At 35.3% G+C, this 15381-nt stretch overlaps 2 protein-coding genes across 2 annotated transcripts; both read right to left on the bottom strand.

Annotated features, from left to right (window-relative positions):
• Nucleotides 1-12: 12 nt before the first annotated feature.
• Nucleotides 13-1544, bottom strand: LOC112524355 (piriformospora indica-insensitive protein 2-like). Its single transcript, XM_025134138.1, has 2 exons — nt 1350-1544; nt 13-1218 (listed from the first exon to the last, which is right to left on the bottom strand). The coding sequence occupies exons 1-2, from the start codon at nt 1539-1541 to the stop codon at nt 13-15; spliced, it is 1398 nt and encodes a 465-aa protein (XP_024989906.1). The 5' UTR covers nt 1542-1544.
• Nucleotides 1545-10155: 8611 nt separating this feature from the next.
• LOC112525083 (probable isoprenylcysteine alpha-carbonyl methylesterase ICMEL2) lies at nt 10156-14924 on the bottom strand. Its single transcript, XM_025135032.1, has 11 exons — nt 14446-14924; nt 13791-13867; nt 13586-13655; nt 13410-13499; nt 13064-13138; nt 12496-12597; nt 12265-12405; nt 11108-11173; nt 10879-11022; nt 10568-10658; nt 10156-10484 (listed from the first exon to the last, which is right to left on the bottom strand). Exons 1-11 carry the CDS (start codon nt 14907-14909, stop codon nt 10326-10328), a joined length of 1479 nt encoding a protein of 492 aa, XP_024990800.1. The 5' UTR covers nt 14910-14924; the 3' UTR covers nt 10156-10325.
• Nucleotides 14925-15381: the final 457 nt, after the last annotated feature.

Below are 15381 nucleotides of genomic sequence, written 5' to 3' on the forward strand. Positions count from 1 at the left end.
TCTAGTAATACGTTACATGAACAAGTTAATTAAAAGGATAATTATCATAAACACGCACCAAGTCATGTCGGATTTATATTTTGAGCGACTTAAAGAAGTCGTGAAATGGGAATCCAGGTTATGGTTCTCATTTACCATCTTTGAACCAGAATCACGAAAACTGACCTCACTCATGGTAACTTCTTGACAAGCCTTTATTCCGTAAGGGCTAAATTTTGTAGGTATGAAATCAACTGGGATGCATAGGTTAGAGTTATTCCATGCCCCGAATCGCCTACCCATTTTACCGTAGAACCCTCGAGTGAATTTGAGCTCTCCTGTGAGGTTGTTTCCATACACGTATAGTGAAGTTAGATCCGGTAATTCTGCCAACTTTGATGAGAGATTACTCGAGAGATGATTGTCGTGAAGACCCAAAAATCTTAGCTTTTTCAACTGCGAAAGGGACTCCGGAATACCACCCATCAATCGTGTGCTCGAAAGATCCAACACCATGAGCCCTTGAAGATTTTGCCACTCGATGTTCATGAGATCATCTCCGATTGGGTTTCTTGACAAAACCAACTCTTGTAATGAACACATTTCTTGAATTGATTTGGTCAACCCACCAGAAATCTTGTTGTTACTAAGATCCAGAAGGGTTAGGTTCTTCAAATTGCTAATCTCACTTGGGATTCTCCCTTCTAATTGGTTTTCACTCAAGTCAAGCTTCAAGAGAGAAGTCAACCCTCCAAAAGTCAAAGGCAAACTCCCAGATAATGAGTTTCTACTCAAATCCAAGATCAATAACTCACTCAAATAACCATAACTATCTCCGATTTCACCCGTGAACCCATTCCCAGATAACACCAATCTCTTCAAACGAGTCAGGTTACCAATGTTTTCCGGTAAACCACCCGATAATCCGTTTTCGATTACCACCAAAGATTGAAGCTTTTCGAGTTGACCAAAATCAGGTGGGATGTTTCCGGTGAGACCAAGGTTCGACCTGAACTCGAGAGACTCGAGGCTACCCGAAAACGCAGCCCAGTTTCCGGAAGGAATTGGAATGGGTGCCACAAAGCAGTGAAAGAATGCAAGTGATTTGAGGTGGTTGAGTTGAAACAAATGGGGTCTAAATTCAACATATGGAGCACAGGCAAGAGAGTTATCATCAACGGAACCAATGTTTAAGTCTGTGACATACCAGAATCCATCAAAAATATCACAAGAAACACCCTGTAAAACAAAACCAACTAACATTAAGGCTTTAAAAACAACAAAAGTCAGTCAAATTTGAAAGATAAAAAGTCAAGGTGGACTTTCAAAAGTCAAAGGCATGTATAGTTGTGTGATCAGAGGTGGGGTACCTGAATAGGAGTCCAACCACAAGGATCAGGATAAAGATACGAGCCATTCCACCATTGACCCACAAAACCTTGGATAGCAGAGTACAAAGCTTCTTGCTCTGTTTTCACCATTGGAGCTCCTCCTTCCACACCTTCATATTCACCATTTTCTCCATTGACGCATATCCCAATCAAGCTCAGTATCACAATCATAACAACAACAACAACAACATCTTCAACACTTGTTCTAGTAAAAGCCATCATCAAGAACTGTCTGCTTAATCCCAACAAAAGAACAAAGTTTTGAAAACTGAAACTTCTGGTTAAAGAAACAGGGAAATCAATCAAATTAAAGCGATAAGAACAGTCTAGGAGTTAGAGGTTTTACCTTTATGTCGGTAACTGTAATCAAACATAAGCAGGAATCATTTTTTCTGGAACTTAAAACTAGATTTTTGCCAAATTGAAGTAACATAAAAGAAAAGGACTTGACAGCGATCATGAAACGATGATGGATTATAAACCCCATAAGATTATATGAAGGAAGAATCCAAAAAGAGATTCAATGATGGGCAACTTAGGAAAGGAAGGTTGAAAGTGTTAGGTCTGGTTTCCATAATGTCTGTAGGGTTGCAGAGAGAGGGTGCAGCAAAGCAGTAGGAATGTAGGATGGTACATCACACAAGATCTAACAGCCAAAAGCCTAAAATTCTCACTTTTCTTATGCCATTCTTCATTAAATATCGAGGTTAGAATAGAAGAGGTGAAGCCAATAAAACATAGATGACAGTACATTTTGTACAGGATAAACTTAATACAACAGTATTGGTGTTGATCGAGTAATTGTTGGTCAGGAAGAAGGACGCAAAATCGTAGTTGTGCATGAACATGCATGAAAGTAGTTGAACTAACGAATCTCGTTATCCGGTTCAAATCCTACAAAACCACTAACGATTTTCTTGATTGATTGTCTTCTAGAACGTTGAGATCAGTCGAGATGTGTAACTCGGGCACCCATGGTTGACAAAATTACGTATGCAGCTTAATGAATCATCTCTTCTCAAACTTCATGTTCATTGTTTGAAACGTAACTTGTATGAGAAGTTAATTGTATAAAAATATGAATTCAACAAGTGATTTGTATTAATAATGAATAGTTTTGTGAGGTTGATAGAGTATTATTTTTCAGTTGGTGCTAACCAATTGACAGTTTAAATGAGGGTGAGTACAAAACTAAAACCATAACTAAGATTCACTGCTTGCTTGTACCATGTACTTGAAAGGTTGTACAACAAACAACATAAAAAACACAAAGGTACAGCTTCCTCTAAAACCTTCCCCAAACCCTTCTCTTCCTCTTTTAACTCGTACCAGTGCATACACCGCGCCTTGTGTATAGTAACGTTTTTTTTATTATCAAGAAACACGTTAAATTATGATATAAGAAACATTATTTGTTAATTAACTAATAAAAATATAATATAAAACAATGAATGTACTTAAAATGTTTTAGATATAAATTAATTTTATTTTTTTAATATGAAAATAATTAGGTTTTTTATTTATGGATAGACATTCGATCGTCTATTTAATCTTCATCATAATGTGAACTTTGTCGTTGAAAGGTCATATATAAACATAAAATATTTTTTGTTTATGAAAATTAAATTGTCTTAATATCTTTTAATGATCCTGACAAACAAACAAAAAACATCCAACTTATCATTGACAAAAATAAATAAATGACAAATCTCAATTCATGGTGCAACTCAAAACACAAAATCTATAAGAAAAAACTTTTCATAGTTCATAAAATGGAACAAATTTAGTTTATGATTCACCATATAAAAAACGTAAATTTATAATTTATCAAACAAATAACCCAATTCTTGAAATTTGAAAAATATACAAAATCTTAGAATAGACAATACATTTGTTCTTATAAATGTTAATGAAGTTGTGACAGATAGGGATAAATGTATTTCATTGAAACCTTAAACTTATTTCAAGTAAGAACCCAACTTAATCATAATCCTATATAACATATATGTATATAATACAAACACACACATATATTTTGTACAACACCAAGCTCCTTTTTAAATAAAAAAAAGTTAAATTATATGATAGCAACTATTTTAAGTCTTCAACTATAAAAACAAAAAATGATTCACCTAATTTTTCATTATTTTTATTTAGTTTGAATTGAAAAGTGTTCACTAAGGGGCTGTTTACCTAAATGCTTACTCGGTAAACGTTTATCATTAAGAATCAACACTATAATTTATTTTATCGGACAAGATTTTTTTTACATCAAAATGTATCTTATGCAACAATTTACATGGTAAGTCGTCATCCTCACTTACCGGGTAAGACTCTCCATTCTTATCATCGCTCTTACCGGATAGGATTTTTGCCCCTTGCCATGTTCATCAGATAAGGAATATTGTCCAGTAAATACTTACTGGGTAAGAATTTAGTAAATGACCCCTAAATGATTAATTCTTTTATTTTATATATTATGTTTTATTTATAACAACTGTTATTTATACAACATTTAACATAATTAAAAACTTTTACTTTTATTTACTTTTTTATTTTCTTGGTTTAACATTTTTCACGAAAGTCCATATTAATTTTTTTGGCGATGCCTTTACGTTCCTGAATGTGTGTTGCAAAAAAAACTGTTTGAGTTTGAAAAATGAACTATTTTGTCAAACCTTTGTCAAGACTTGATTAACACTTTTCCAAAACCTAATTAAATCCATTTTGGGTTACAAAAAATTTATTTTAAATTACAAAAATACAAATTTTAAGCCAGAAAAAACATTACAATTTGCATAGATAGGTGCATGATAACATAGTATAGTAAAAGAAACTTCACTTGATGAACGTAATTGCGAAAAACGTAAAGAAAGATTTTTTTTATTTTGATCTTCTTTAGGATAGAGAATGTTGTTGATATGAGTTCAAACAAAAAAAAAACACTCAAACATTTAAACAAACTGTTTGTATTCATGTGTAGGAACGAATAGAGGGACCAAAATTATAATAACGGAGAGAAAATGATAGAAAGCTATAAAATACCATTCTCGGCAAAATTTCACCGTATTAATCTTCCGCAATGTAGTCCCGGTTGAACTTGGGTGCGTGTTAATGTTTTCAAAAACATAATCGATTGTTTCTTGAATGCCGAAACTAAACGGAGATGAAGAGATTGAGAAAATAAAGAGAATGAGAGATCAAACTTAAAGCAACCAAGAGAAAGAGGCATAAAAATATAAAATTATCATTCTCGTCAAAATTTCACCATACTAATCCTCCGCTATGAAGTAGTCCTCATTGAACTTGGGTACGCATGAGAATGTTTTCAAGAACATAATCAATTATTTCCTTGATAACAATTTATGCCAAAAATAAATGGCATTAGGACTCTGTCTTCGTTCTTACCGGGTAAGATTATTTGTCCTTGCTATATTCATCAGTAAGGTAATATAACTTGATAAACACTTAACGGTTAAGTGTCTGATAAACGATCCCTTAGTCGATTACTAGATATCAATTCAAAATCCAACAGAATTAAATCGATCCAATCTAATCGAACGAAGGATTTGTATTTAAAAAGTATTTTGTACTTTTGTAGTAAGGGATTGGTGGACCACATGATGTTGATAATAGATGTAATTAATGAAGTAGTGTGTTAATCTATTTCGTCATAAATATTATAGGGGGAGTGAGGCCAATCTATATATAGCATACGGACAATGATGCATCATACAACCAGTCCACGCTAACATAATTAACACACACCCCACCCTATTGCTTTACTCCTACTCCTACTCCTACTCCTACTCCTACTCCTACTCCTACTCCTACTCCTACCTATGCACCACTATTATCTACCTTTTCAATTTATTTTTGTCACGCTTTTCGTTCGATTTAAATACGTATAAAAAAATGCCACTAAATGTTCAACTTAAGCAGATGAACACGTTGCAAACTAATACAAGATTCGACTGATTCATAATGAACCAGATGGCCATAAAACAAACCGTTAAACGAATTTGTAGTAAATACATGCTGGCATTTGATATTAAACCAATTTGTAACAAAGCTACTGAAAGATTAATCACATTGTGTAATACTTAATAAACACAAAAGTTAATGGTTAGTAACAAGAAATTAGAGGCCTAGAGGCGAAGAAAGTAGATTCGGTTAGAAAAGGATCACATAATAAATCATAATTAAAAGATCAACATTAACAAACCTTGAATCAAATGAATTCAAATGACTTTAAATAGGTTGAGGTCTAAAAAATATTCGAGTTTAATTGATAGGGGCACTAAAGGAACATTTTTTACACCACTTCGATTTATCTTTTTGTTGAGGGCATGTGCCCCCTACCACTATAACCTAAATCCACCCGGGAACGAATACAAAAAATTTCATATCTTGTCCTCAGGGTGTAACTCATTTGGTTTCGGAATGGTATATTTTACAAAGAAATGAGAATTTGAGTCGTATAGTCACGATGTCCGAGTTACAAATCCTTTGAGGATTGGGCTCCTTGTAGGTACTGAGCCAGTAACCCAATTGTCGATGTGTAGGGTTGGACCTACTAAGCACCCATTCAACCATCCCGATATAACTGAAAAAGATTTAGAGGCCTTGAAGGTACAATTGCTTTAAATTGACGTCGGCTTTCGTAAGTTAACAAAAAATTGTTACTACATACTTGTAGTATCATTACATATGATACGATTGGGGGGGGGGGGGGGAATTGGTAACAATAGCATAAAAGAAAAAGAAATATCTACTTAGGTGTTCCAAAAAAAACATTATAGGTCATTTTCAACTTTCACATATTATTCTTGAAACTAAGAAGTGTCATGGGTTGTTTGGTTGGTTTTCCGTCAAGTCTTGTATCGATACATCTATCTGTTTGGATTAATTTATCAGTATAGATTGAGAAGGTTTTATTTCAGATGGTTTTTTCATAGATGGAAAAGACATGCTTTTAATTGAGAGAGACGAATTTTAAAAAAAAAAACTTGGTTTTCTGCATTTCCCATCATCTCATCTGCTTCATATTCTTTCTGAAAAATCACACATATCTTCTTCTTGTTTCAAAATCGTTTCTTCTGACATGGCAATAGCGCAAAGAGACTCATGCTCTACTTGCATTGCAAATCTTGCAATCACCAATTCACCATGCATGATTCATCATCCAAAAACCTTGCAGGTGCTATCATTATTCGTTGAGAATTTCATCTGAATCCTTGCTGCAGCCTAAGTTGGTTATGCATTTACGATCATGAAATACCGGAATTCTAGGACTATAATCCTGTATCAACACATGGACGTAGCCATATGATTCCAAACTTGTTGTCGAACCAGAAACTCTTATACCCTAATTTCAAGAATGAATCATATGAGGTAATTAAACTAGTTATTTATACTTGAAGAATCAAATCCTTTTTAAAGAATAGTTAAATGAGATGCTTTGTATTAAAAGTAGGGAAAAGTCCAAAAAAAACCCAATGGACTTTACTGTTTTGAACGATTAAATCATTGGATAATTTTTTGAAACAAATAAATCTTTGGACATTCTAGAACTCGTTAAATAAGTCATTGGACTTTACAAAACTTGTTAAATAAGTCCTTGGACTTTCTAAAATATGTTAAATACATTTTTGTTAGTGGAAAAGGTCCGAAAAAACCAATGGATTTTCATGTTTTGAACAATCAAGTCCATAAATATTTTTTGAACGAAAAAAGTACTTACATTTATAAAAAAAAACAAATATACCATTCTCATTACTATTCGCAAAATATACAAAAGTTGTATCCAAAGCATAATAATCTGCATATTGGGCATAATTTTACCAAAAGTTAAACCAAAATATATACCAAAAGTTGAACCAAAATATGCAACAAAAGTTACGCAAAAAAAATACTAACAATTGCGCCAAATATACCAAAAGTTGCACCAAAAAATACCAACAATTGCGCCAAATATACCAAAAGTTACGCTAAAATATACCAAAGTAATGCCTAATCTATGTTAAGGTCATGGTATGAATTATTCTTCATTTGCATCATTAAATTCTGGTAGAGATATAGCCATTTGACTTTGTTGTAACCCTTCTTGATGTCTAACAACATTATCACTTTTATGATATTCTTCATCACCAACAATAGCATCACCTTCATTACGGTCTTCATCGTTAACAACAACCTCTCTTGAAATTGAATACGGTAGGATGCTTCTCTTGAATCTGACATATGTTCACTTGAATTATCGTCTATTTCATAGCTAGGATCATCACTATAATCACCATCGCAATCAGATATCATTCTGTAAACAAAAATAACAATTTCAGTACGATTCACCGATGAAAACATAATGGATGACTATATGTACAAATAAAGACTAAAAACCATTATTATAGCTTGCTTGTTGAAAGCTACTACAAATTTCAATATAAATATATAAATATTATACAACAGTGGCAACAAAAACAATTGGTTATAATTGCATTATAAGTCTTATGATAGCCATATCTTCTATTTGGCTAAGAATGTACAATAATAATGCACACTTAAATAAACACCCATGCATCTCAGCTCCTTCACACACTCCTCATATAGGCCGCTACTCGGATTTAGGCATGGCAACGGGATGGGGATGGGGCGGGTTTTGTAATCCCCGACCCCAGTCCCGGTTTGTAATAACGTCCCCCGGCCCCGGTCCTCAGCGGGTACGGGGGTTATCATCCCGTCCCCGGTTAATTTTAGCAATCCCCGGTCAAAACCCGGTAAAACCCCGGTCAATTCACGGTCAAACCTTATAAAAAGTATCTTTTAGTTTGATTTTACCGGGGATCCCCGACCCCGATTTGAGTAACATCCCCCGTCCCCGGTTTGAGTCTACCGGGGGTCGGGACCTGTTTTAGCGTGGAATCCCCGTCCCCGTTCGGGTCGGGTGAACCGGGTTCCCCACCGGGTCGGGACAAATCACCATCTATACTTGGATTAATCAAATGTTGTTGTGTTGTACAAAGGCCTCAATGTTGTTAAGTATGATTGTGAAAGAAGTGAAATCACTTGGAAGACCTCATGGTTTCATGGAGTTAGTTCCTAATTTTAGAATGAGTTTAACGTTTGTGTAATTAATCTAAGCAAATATGAGCATCACGAATTTGTCAACAAATATGGTAAGGAAAATGAAACAAATTATATATCTTCTGCTTAGTTACTCATAAAAATTTAGGACGAGAGAAATTAGTGGATAAGGATGTATTGGTGAGTGCTTGTATATACTATATATTAGATAAGCCATCATGACTACAGCCCTGGATAGATTCATAAGCACTAATCTCTCTAAGTGCTGATAGAAATCTATAATTTTCTTTCAGTTTTTGGTCATTCAAAGTAAAGGAATTGATGCAATAGTCGGAAGGAGATGCAAAGTTCTTCACACTTAGTGGAGTAATCATCATGCACTGCTCCTAATATTTGCCAAATACAAGTGACTTTTTTGATAAGTGAAAGGTAATAGTGTTCTTCTCCAAAAAAAAAAAAAAGAGGAGCTAGCTTCATTTTCATTTTGGTATTTTTATCAAAAATTCATATTCACATTTGGGCTGCTGGTCAATTGAGAAGCACATAAAGACACTAATTATCCAATGACTTGTGATTATGAACAGCAGCTTCTGTTCCAATTGAACAGCAGCTTCTCAGACCTTATCATGGAAGGAGAAGAAACCAAAGAAGAAGAAAAAAAGAAATCTGCCTCTTGTAGAAACCTCGGCTAATTTAGGAAAATCATAAGTTTCATTTGGTAACAAGCAGAACGGATAACAAGATGATTCAATCTCAGAAATTTCTTACAAAAAATGAAATGTAATTTTGGAGCAAACCTGATTAGTCGAGCGACAGGGGCGGCGACGGAGGTGGTGCGGCGGCGATGGGAGCGAGGGAGACAACGGTGTGTGAGGGAGACGATGGTGTGCGTCGTGCGAGAGGGAGAAGGAGACGGGAGGGAGATGAGTAGTCAAAAGGTTTTAGGATTTTTTAAGTTTTTTTTTTTTTTTTGATTTAGGTTACCTTCTATTCAGGTTACAGGTTACAATTTTAAGAAATGAGGACTTATTTAACAGGTTTTGTAAAGTCCAATGACTTATTTAACGGGATTTAGAATGTTCAAGGATTTATTTGTTCCAAAAAATTGTTCAAGGACTTAATCGTTCCAAACAGTAAAGTCCATTGGGTTTTTTTTGGACTTTTCCCTTAAAAGTATCTTATAAAACTTATAAAGAAGCTCAAAACGTTCCTATAAACTTATTACATATGGCTTTCATATACTACTCTTTATTTTCTGGTCCTATAGAACAATTTAACATGACGCTTTGAAATTGATGACATACTGTAAACTCAACTTTGTTGTAATGTTAGATAAGTTTTACTAAAAAAATTTATTTTGGTCCTCAAGTTTCAAGATATTTTAGAACACTCGTTTAGCGTCGAACCCAAGACCTCTTGGAAGGTCGGCACATTTACCTAATTATATCATCCATTCCACCAGATCCCATTTGTTGGTATAGTTTTGGTTTCTAAATTTAAGAACAGATTTATAATTAAGCAGCTGCAACATTTCATTTTTGGAACATTGATGTCAATATGGAGATAGCATGCATAAGCTTAATAAAAAAATAATGTTTTAAGTGGCATACATTTAAAGAAACTCATCAACCATTAAAATTTTTAAATTGGAAATGAATTATGATGACGTAAACATTTATATTTTTCTGTATCTTTCATTTATGAAAACGAAAGAACCCATATCCAAACATGCCAGAAACACTACTATTATAAGCCTTTGTTTGGAAATCTCAATATCGAGTAACTATTTACTATGACTATTGATGTTAGATTGTGAGAAGAAATCAGATATAGAAGCATAGTCTCAGTGTGTACAAAGAATATATGATACTGCTAAAATGGGCTGATTTTCGCAGCCAGTTTTAGCATGAATTCAGGAACAAGTCGACGTCTTGGAGGTGCATTCACTTGTTTCCTACGAGCTTCTTCATCTCCCGCATGAACAATTGCAACCAAATCATCAAACAGTTTATCATCGCCTCTCATCGGATCCTAAATTGTAACAAACAAAATGGAAATTCATTAAATACTTAAAAGTACGCTAAAAATGCTATCAAATGCATTCAGAAAATTACCTGAACAAACACATCGGTGTGAGTTTTCCCCTTGTATAACATCAAGTCTGCTTTCACTCCGAGTCTTTGGAGAGTGTCCACAAATGTTTTACTGTAAACAACATGTCCTTTATCTTTAGGACCAGTTTCAAGCAATCCCACACATGCCTACTTCTGCATATCTATTCTATATATGCAATGATAAATTCATTATATGGGTAGGTATTCTTATTAAAGTTAGGTCTTCAAGTTCTAGGGGTCACTTCTCCAATACAAGAAAGATTATGGTCTCTACATGGCCAAAAAATGACTCATTTCAGATACAATCATACCTGCTATCTGCTGGGATGGAATAATCTGCTGTTCCATGAAACAGGATCACTGGAGGTAGGAGAGAAACTGCATTCTTGTTTTTGGGGTCTTGCACAACAATTTCTGGAGAATATCGACTCAAAGATTCCTCCCCTCCCATTATGCTGTAGAGATTATGCAAAAATAGTCAGTTTTGTGCTATTGAAAGTAGATAGAAAGAGAACAGAATGCAGATACATGCAAGAGTACCTGAGAAAAATTGACTTATATGGGCCTCGCGTATTCAAATGATCAGCGAGGTTAAACAAATTATATCTGTAGAAAGATTATAAACAAGAACACTAGGGTTCATCAGATAGCTTTTTTGGAGATAGAAAAAGGAAAACCAGTAAAAACGATGAATAACAACAATATATCAGAATATGAAACACATTATGATCACATAAAATCAGTTATTTTGTATTGGAGAAATTTAATATGAGGTCAGCTTGCTCACAATTGCTTTAAAAACTAGGTCATTTTGATATAGTACATTTTCATTCACTTCTAATGCCCACAGCTACATTTTCTCTACTTCAGTCCCCCACTCTTCATTGCATTCACTTCCTTTTTCAAACTTAACAATTACTAGTGCCCACAACCAACAGATTATATATATGCTTCCCTTCATACCAAAATAAATGTGGTTTCACTCCAAACATAAAGAAGTATATTATCACTATTAAAGAAGTATATGACTATCCACATGGGTTTAATCTATTTTCATCACTAGACAGCTTATTGATTATGTCTTGATAGGCTTGGTATGAACCAATACTGGTTCTTATATAAAAGATAACAGAAGAACCACAAGTAAGTCTCATCTGTTTTAGCCAAATAGATTTCCCATGTTAATATACCATAGATTACAAGCTTTTTAGGAGGATTTTGGCCTCCAAGGATCTTATCCTCGGCCTTGCCTACCCAGCTGGTTTTAGCCCTCTTTTCTAGCATATGTCCTTACTAGTTACTATTGTTGCTGTTTATTGTCTTTGTTGCATGCTTGCACACACTCTTTTTCTAGTTTTTCCTATGGCATCCACTGCTCTCCAGCGTCTTTTCATATACCTCGCAACTTTCAGAAAGAAATTGACAAGTTCTCAGTTCCTCTTGTCTCTCCAAAAACGTTTTCACGAGTCAGGGTCTTCAGAAGCGGTAGAGGAAATGTCTGCATACATCCTACTGCCCCTAGACCCTACTTCTGATTGGATATAACCGCTATGTAGAATTGAACGACTCCAATCAACTTGCATAGAAGCAACGAGCAAAAATGTATCATTTGAAAATCTAACAAGATTAACAATTTCCTAATCAGCCACTGACAAGATTAACTGACGGGTGTCAAGTGATTTGGAGTAAATACCTACCCTCCTGATAAGCCAAAATAAGCTTTTATCTGGGAGACGCTCCACGTAGTACTCTGTGTTACATCAGACTCTTTGATTGCCTGATCCACGAGAGCACAAGCAGCAATGTGCGCACCGGCTGACTGTCCCATCAGGTAAATCCTTCAAGATCACCACGAACCGATATCAAGACCCAAAAGGGAAACTTTATCACACTAAAAAGTTAAGTATAAAAACATATACCAATTATACCTGTTAGGATCACCACCATATTCCGAGATATTATTGCACACAAATGAGATGCCTCGGGAAGCATCCTCAACCATGTCACTTATTGTAGCCTTGGGAAAATTTCTGGATGTTTCCAACCATCAGGTTAGTATGTTGTCATCTAATTCACAAGTGCACTATGTAGTGCAACTGTCTAGCTTTTTGATGGAATGTGCTAAAACTGAGAACAATAATACGAATCTACATATGCATCGGTTTCATCATGTATGATCCAATCATCAAAGATATCAATAAAATCTTGGCGACCATAATAGTTAATACAGAGTAAAAGACCCACTCCTTGCCTGGCAAAAGATTGAAGGATCAAGTGTCGCCCCTTTCACCATCCCAAAATTAAATAAATTTAAAAAGGTGCAAACAAAGTAAATCCTGAGCAGTGATTGGGCTTATTTTGAAACTCATATTGGCACAAATGCTGCAATGTTTCCATTACAGAACTCCACTTGAAACACAAGTACACAATAATAATAAAGACAAGGTTTACTATAGATTAAACATGATGATGATCACATTTAGATCTCAAATTTACCTGTAGTCTATGCATGCCACTATGACGTCTGTGCCTGATAAGTGGAGTCCTAATAGAGAACCCCATGCTTTATACCTGCAGTAACGGAAGCAATGCTCAAAACTTGTAAATTGTAATGATGGGAAGTAAAGTATACTAGTATCAAACGTTCAAGTATTTAAAAGTTATAAAGATTTAAAGTTCTTCCAACTGCACCCCTGCTATCATTCCCTTCGGATGGGTGCCCATCATCAATATTTGAGAGCAGTTGATCATATTCTTACAGCCAGAAATCAGGACTGAAAAACTTAATTTCTCCACATCTTTTAGGGGTTAAGGAGTGGACAAAAACAATTTCATTACTCACCCTATTACCCAGGCTCCTCCAGTGATGAAAGCAATGACAGGCTTTGGATCATCATTTTTCCCATCATTTTTAGGTAAATATATATCAAGTCTGCACAACAACAATGCCATCAGATATTTAGTCCCATGAAAGTTTGCTACAACCAACAGAGCAAGTTGTATGTTAATAAAACGTACTTATTCCTTGGCTGATCACCAAAAACAATATCCCGGCGTACCTGACTTGAGAAATAATAGTAATAAGCAACTGCAATTAAGCAGTCATATGTCATTAACTAAGCATAGTGGCATCCGGAATCCAAGTTAAATGATAAAGAAATCATGTAGTTTGTTATTAACATGGGATGAATGACCTGAGCCACGAACCACCGACTTTACGAACCTTGAAGTACACCTGGCATAATTAGGATTCCGTAACATTGTAGAGCAAGAAATCCGGTTATCACTCTATAGCCTGACCTGAAGAAAGAAAAAGATCAAGAACGAATGTGATATTAACATACCTTCAAAGCACATTAAACACTAAGAAAATATTGATGAAAAAGAACACAATAATAAGAAGAAGAAAAAACAGATTGAGTTGAAGGGGTATGATTGTTAGATCTTTGATGCTAGAAGCTTATAGATCAACCATTCGATGCATAAATGTACCTAAATCTTTATGATTTTGGTCTAAATATGAAGCAAAGACATTGCACCAAGGAAGAAACTAAGATTAACCAGTCAATGCATAAGTTCTTCTTTCCAATGCCTCAAATTGCACTACTAAAACTATATTACATGAAAGCTTTACTAACAGAAAGAAGGCCCATGATATCATGGACATGGACTAATCTAAGTTGACTAATAACATCTCAGGCACTTGAAACAGCTAAGCAACCATTCACATATATACATATACAACAGGAAACAATATATTATAATTCGTCTTTCACGATTATATTATATAGTATTATCAATGAGAAGAGTGGTTTAAGCTGCATGAATGAATGATCGATGACACAAAATTACGTGAAAGCTTGAAAATTAAATTTTACCCAATGTATCCCAACACTTTAGACCCAAACCGGGTGATAGAAAAAGTATCGCCATCGGTCCGTCCCGCATTGTGACATAAAAACCGTCGTCTGCCACCACGAAGATCCGATAGATTCGATTCGCTAGCGGTACGAGTACCACGTCGTTTCTGGAAAGAAACGGAACCCGTAGAAGTTGATGGTAGACGAGTACTGCTAATACTATCGTGACTTGAAACCCTAGGTAAAAGGGGTTTAGTCTCAACCTTTTTCCCATCTTCAATCGATGAATGAGCTAGATCATCACCATCATAATTGTCGGAATTGATGAATACTGCTCCAGCTTGTGCAGCAGCAGAGATTGGAATGATTGAAGACGATGATGCTCGATTTGAGAGAAAGGGGTTGGAGATCGAGATCGGGAGGATATGCGACTGCATCTTGGATAGATATACACGTGTGGGTTTAGTGAAAGATTTGTGCATGGGTGTGTGATTGAGGAAGATGGATAAGAGCGAAAATGGTGGTACAGAGAGTCGATGAAAATTTGAAATTTGCAGAGACAGGGACGAAGATTTTTCTTCGGGTGATCGAGTATGCCACGTGTCCAAGTGTGATTGGACAAAGAAGTTTGGTCCCACTTAGAAGATGGGTGCAACATGGCGTGTTGGGATGGGTTACTTCTCACTAATCACATTTTTCTTCTTTTTTTTGCTTTCGATTTTTCACCTTTTTTTTATTTTGAAGCTACAACACGGGATACTAGGGGTGAGCAACGGAACCGGATATTCATTTGTAGAATCGTAACTGCTTTGGAATTGTCGGTTTTGGAACCGATATGAGTGGTTCCGGTTTTTAAAATACGGAACCGATTGAGAATGATTCCGGTTTTCAATTTTTCTAAACCCTTACTCGCCGGGACCGGTTTCGGGATCGGGTACTCAGAACCGACGAGTA

This window comes from Cynara cardunculus, assembly GCF_001531365.2.
Source record: "Cynara cardunculus var. scolymus isolate 2C chromosome LG 13, CcrdV1, whole genome shotgun sequence".
NCBI classification, from domain to species: domain Eukaryota; kingdom Viridiplantae; phylum Streptophyta; class Magnoliopsida; order Asterales; family Asteraceae; genus Cynara; species Cynara cardunculus.